Below are 5,594 nucleotides of genomic sequence, written 5' to 3'. Positions count from 1 at the left end.
AAATTAGATATTTTTTGATAAATAATGAAAGATTCAACAAGCGGGAGTCCAAGTTAGACTTTACTAAAAAAAATTGTGTTATGTTTCTTTCTCTAGTTCTTGAGAATGAAACTATTTTGAATAATTAATTGTGTTGATCATGTTGCCTGAATGCACAATTGACAATTTAATTTTATTGATTGTGTTACTTGATTATATCATGGCTTCGATTTTTTTTGTTTCTTTTAAAAAGTCCGTCCCGAGTATCTTTAAATCCTGGATCCACCACTGACATGGATATATGGTTCTTTCAAGCTCATTCCACCAAAAAGGCATATTAAAAAAACAAAAAGGCATATAATGAGATGATTGGAGGCCGACCACCAGCCCCGGCTCCATTTAGATGGATATGGAAATCTTCATCTCTTTTAAATCAGAATTTTTCTTCTACCTCCTAATTTATGACAAATTTAAACACCAGAGACCTCATAACCAGAAAAAAAAACATACATATTGATGACAGTACATGTGTGTACTGAAGAGACCAATGAAGATTTGCTTCATATCTTCTTCAGCTATGAATTCAGTTAAAACTTCTGGTTGTCCCTAAAGATTGAATGGAAACCGGAATTGGAACTGCTTAAGATGCTTACTGAAGCTAGAAACAGATTGGACATCATGTGCTACTAGGAAGCTCTTATTGCTGGGTATTAGGCTTCAGTGACATTAGCTTCAATGAACATTTTGGTTTAATCATAAAGAGAGCTAAACATAGTTTGGTGGAGGGCATGCAATCTTGGTTAGATCATTTGTGACATGCCCTTGTCTCACCCAACTCCATTTGTATTACCCCTTTGTATAAACTCCATTTATATAATGGAAGAGTCACAACAGGGGACTTCCCTACTGTTTTTGCTCAAAAAGATTCGTATTAATTCCCAAGAGAGCTACAGAGCCACTATTGCCTTGCAAAATATACTCAGTTAGAGAAATAAAGCAGATACCGAATGTGCATAGCAGCCCGAATTCAAGGTGCAATATGCACATGGGCGCCTTTTCAACTGAAGGACAGGTGCCAGAACAAACAAGGCAGCAGACTGATAAGTTAGTTGGCACCAATCGTCTCCATAACAAACAGCAAATTCAGAACGGTGATCAGTCTGAACTTGCTGCCCTGATCTTTCCATTTTGAAATCAGTATTTTCTGAAACAGCACTCCAGGAATTCCATATGTCAAGTTTTCACCGCCATGACCTTATGGTTGATCCATGCTTGGAACCTGCATCCGCGGACTATGATGTGCATGTGGGATGCTAACATCTTCAGGTAAAAACACAGCGGTGTCCCACTGCACTTCTGCTATTTTCCATGTTAAGAACTTCAAGTTGAGATAATCACTACTTAGCATGTATATATTTCAAACATTAGTGAATAGCCTAATAAGGTTTAATGAATGATCAAACAAAGGATACGTGCTGTTTCCCACATGTCAGTAATACTAACATCACCCTCTGTTAGGAGCCAGTAATCAGCATCAGTCTGCAAAATTGTGTAGCATTATAGTTCCGTCATGATCATTTTTGATATCTTTGCACAAGAGGAGTATTACTATAGAGAAAAACTTACTGTATGCTTCTGCAAACTTAATAGTTAGTTTTACAAATAGGATTTGCATGTGAGAGTTCAAGGGACAAAAAAGGTTAACAGAAAGAGCAGAACAAAAGTTTGTACAGTCATGCATAATGTTGTAACATTTTATTTGAATTTTATGATACAGGAGAAATTTTCAAAAATAAACTTTGAGAAAACCGGACTTACATTAACATCTGAAGGGATTATCCTTGTCATCCCTCCATAATCATTTGAAGAACTAGGATCTTGTGGAGTATTCTGCCTGTGCTGAATATTATATTCCACATTGATTGATTTGCTGCTTTGTGTAGCGTTTGTTGCATGTAAGTCTTCACAAGGTCCAGGTTTTGGGACATTTGTATGCCTTGGAGGTGTTGCAGCACCACCCAAATTCTCAAATCCATCGTCAAATTGACTAAAAATACAACAGGTTCTGATCAGGTAAAATTCAGTACAAATATTTAGCTCCACTACAGGAATGCAGCATTACCTAACTAAGTAAACATCTATTGGACCCAGGGTACTTCTTAATACGATTCTGTATCTCCTCTGGAGATAATCACCAGCCTGTATAGGGAGCAGATACACAAGAAGTCATTAATCAGTCCACAAAACCATTTGTGTGTGCAAATCTCCACTAATTTTACTAATCCTACCTCATCAGGATCAGGTACTTCAAGTGTAGTACCATGAGGAGCTTTTATTGCAATTAGAGTTTCATTCTGAAAAGCCCGAAATACATGTTAACATACAGAATCACTGCTGTAGAAATACTGTAAAGTCAACTGCAAATGATAACAACTAACGTGTGACATTGTTCACCCATGTAAGTAGAGTAGCAGACCTGAAAGCAGGGTAATCCCTTGATATCATCTTCCGTCACATAGAGCCATCTAATGGACAAATGAAAGTCAGGTTTTATACATCATTCAACATTGACACAACACAAGAAATACAATTACCTTTGACTGTTCTCATCTTCCGTTAACCCCCTTAGCTTTTCGCGCATATCACTGCAAAAAAAAACAAGATTCCAGGTTATATCATGCTCAGATTGTATGTTTTGTAGAGAAGCCCAGAATTTGAAGTTTGTTGTTTGCAACACTACCAACCTTATACGCTCATCTAAGGCTTGCTCCTGCAAATTAAGATTTTCAACTTCTGTCTGAAAGAATAGGTTATACAATACTGAGCTTTGATATCCTTATCATAATATATCTCAAACAAAGTATTCAGGTGCGCGTAGAATTAATATGTCAATTTCATTAGGAATAATAAATTCACATGAACAGATACCTGCAAACCTGAAAGGCCATTATCCAATTCCACTCCTGAATCATCCAAGCCCCTGTAATGTTATGTGAGATTAGCTTTATATAACACACCAAGTGGTAAAGAAATAAGACTAAATGAAGGAAGACAAGTTCAAGAAAGGAAAATAGCATTACTTCCAACGAATTCTGTTTTTAAGTGTCTTTTCTATAAGACCAATTCCTTCGAGGACATTTGTGATGTCATATATGCGTCGCTTTTGAACCTGAATAGTAGGAAAAATATGTGAAATTTGTATCAATTGGAAGCAATTAAGTATCAGCTGCAGTGATAACAGTGTGTATGTAACCTCTAGTGTTTCTGCAGCATTATTCAAATCTAGAATGCCATCCTCAGCTTGCTTCAGCAAATTGATGAACTTCTTTGTCAGAAGTCCTGAAGATGGATCAGGGTAGATATAAGTAACAGTGCACAGTAACATGGAACACAAATTAAGATGTAACCAAATCCTGGAAGATCCAAGTCTGCAAGATACATATGAATGTGGGGTCAGACTTATAGCCGTAGGGCCCACAACAATACAGCAGAGCCACCATAGGAAGCGCAAATAGCAGGGAGACTCGGTTTCCCTTAGCCTTCAGTTTGAGTCAGAATTTAATTAGTTAAAAGCTTCAGAGTCCGTTTAGAGAGAGAGAGAGAGAGAGAGAGAGAGAGAGAGAGTCCAGATTGTAATCGGTTTGGTTTTGGCTTGATGGCCAAGTAAGTCCGCCTATAAGAAGGGACTTAATCTGGTGAATAAAGCAAGTCAATTCAGAGCATTTTCTTTACCATAGCTGCCTAGAGTAATTATAAATTTGATTTCTTCCAATTTTGGTATTAGATACATTTAAGATGCCTGGGGACGAGGTCCTCAACACCGACGCCGTAGCCCAGATCACAGAAATCTCTGATCAACTCAAAGCTTTTGTGGCCCACAGCACGGAGGATCAAGCACTCGCTTTCCTCAGCTCTGGTGGCTACAGTGGATTCTTTGGGGCGCCCGTCTCTACCCCAGCGCAGGGCCTGGCGTTGGCAGGGTCTACTCTGGCACACCCGCAGGCCAGACCAGCACGACTTCACTGCACGCTCTCAGCCCACCATGAGGCACGTCCTGCCCACCCACCACCTCCACCCAGATTGCTTCCAGCCTGTGCCCCAACCCAAGCCACACCGCTTATCCCGCGTACCACCAGCTGCTGCCACCACAGTACCATGTTCCTCCCTCAACCTACCCAGCAGCAACCCCTTTAATGCCTGGAAGCCGCCCTCGACCCAGCCTACAAAATAATGCCTCGCCTCTAACTTCCGTCCCACCATACCCTTATACTCATGTTGGCTCTGGCTCTAGTTCGGCCTCGCTTCCACAAACTGGATTTCCCCACGTATGATGGCTCCATCGACCCCCTCGGTTGGCTCAACCGGTGCGACCAACTTTTCCAGGGTCAGCGCACACACGAGGTTGACAAAGTTTGGACAGCAGGGCGACGCTAAATTTTGGTACTTGTAGTTGGAGCGTGACTATGGCATACCAACATGGGAGCGGTTCAAGGAGGCTTGCCACCTCAAGTTCGGGCCATCTCTTCACACATTTGCCCGCCTATCATCACCCCCTCGGTTGTTGACTACAGCAGCAAGTTCATGGCACTTCTCTGCCGTAACAGTGAGCTTTTTTCGCCAGCCCAGCAGTAGTTCCAGCACACCACAAGGTTGCCTGAGGGCCTTTGCCAAGACGGCGAGCTTCAGCGGCCATTGACCTCCACTCCGGTATTGCCTTCGCCAAGGCGAATGAGCGGCACCATCGTGCACCTTCTTCGGCGCCACAGCCACAGCCTCCTTGGACTCGTGTAGCGGCGCCTTGTATTGCCCCTGCCCCAACTCCGGCATCAGCTACCCCGGCACCACCAGCACTTCTCCATCTCACTCCAGCCGAGTTTGCCAAACGGCGTCGTGAGACATCTACTACAACTGTGATGAGCCTTATGTCCCGGGCCACTGGTGCGCCAAGCTTTTCTTCATCGAGGTTGACGACTTCGCTCCACATGACCTTTGCGACAAGGATGGATCAAAGTCCCCCACCCCCCAGTCTCGTGCCATCACCGGCCTTTGGAGCCTTCACACGATGGACATAATGCAGTTGCGTGTCTGCATCAAGGACACGACATTCACTGCCTTGCTAGATACAGGCTTGACACAACTTGATCGACTCTAGTGCTCTACTGCCTATCAGCCTTACTCCGGAGGTAGACCCCGTCCTCCGTATGATGGTGGCCAACGGTGATCAGGTCGCCAATTCAGGACTCTACGTATGACATTCCACTGCATATTGAAGGCTTGACATTCCACTGCATATTGAAGGCTTGACATTCCGCAAGGACTGTTTCACCATTCTGCTCGGCAGCTTCGACACCATTCTTGGTGTCGACTGACTCCGGAAGTTTGGGCCCATTTTTTGGGACTTTCATCGTTTTCACGTATCCTTCCACCTCCACAGCACCCATGTCACATGCCCCCCCCCCCCCCCCTCCCGGGAGGGTCGTGCATACACTTTTGAGACAGGATTCGGGACCCATGGATGATATGCTCGACGAGTTCGTCCACCTCTACTACGACGCTCCCACCGGCCAGGACCCAAGACCACCGCATTCGTCTGCTTCCCAACGCCACCCCTGTTG

At 43.5% G+C, this 5,594-nt stretch overlaps 1 protein-coding gene across 2 annotated transcripts in view; it reads right to left on the bottom strand.

The window, feature by feature from the left end:
- Positions 1-468: 468 nt before the first annotated feature.
- The window catches only part of LOC119316794 (transcription factor E2FA-like), a 10,411-nt gene continuing 5,285 nt past the window's right edge, over positions 469-5,594 (bottom strand). Inside the window, exons 4-14 of one of the 2 annotated variants that reach the window (XM_037591174.1) lie at positions 3,233-3,318; positions 3,060-3,148; positions 2,908-2,959; positions 2,724-2,776; positions 2,574-2,624; positions 2,456-2,504; positions 2,268-2,333; positions 2,102-2,178; positions 1,798-2,026; positions 1,452-1,518; positions 469-1,338 (exon numbers count right to left, since the gene is read on the bottom strand). In XM_037591174.1, coding sequence (XP_037447071.1) covers positions 1,235-1,338; positions 1,452-1,518; positions 1,798-2,026; positions 2,102-2,178; positions 2,268-2,333; positions 2,456-2,504; positions 2,574-2,624; positions 2,724-2,776; positions 2,908-2,959; positions 3,060-3,148; positions 3,233-3,318 — 923 coding nt within the window. In that variant the 3' untranslated portion in view covers positions 469-1,234. The remainder of the gene's footprint in view (positions 1,339-1,451; positions 1,519-1,797; positions 2,027-2,101; positions 2,179-2,267; positions 2,334-2,455; positions 2,505-2,573; positions 2,625-2,723; positions 2,777-2,907; positions 2,960-3,059; positions 3,149-3,232; positions 3,319-5,594) is intronic. The other variant, XM_037591175.1, reaches the window with a different exon arrangement.

Source organism: Triticum dicoccoides, chromosome 6A (genome assembly GCF_002162155.2).
Source record: "Triticum dicoccoides isolate Atlit2015 ecotype Zavitan chromosome 6A, WEW_v2.0, whole genome shotgun sequence".
Taxonomy (NCBI): domain Eukaryota; kingdom Viridiplantae; phylum Streptophyta; class Magnoliopsida; order Poales; family Poaceae; genus Triticum; species Triticum dicoccoides.
Note: the sequence above shows the minus strand (reverse complement) of the source record. Positions and strands in the feature narration are given on the sequence as shown.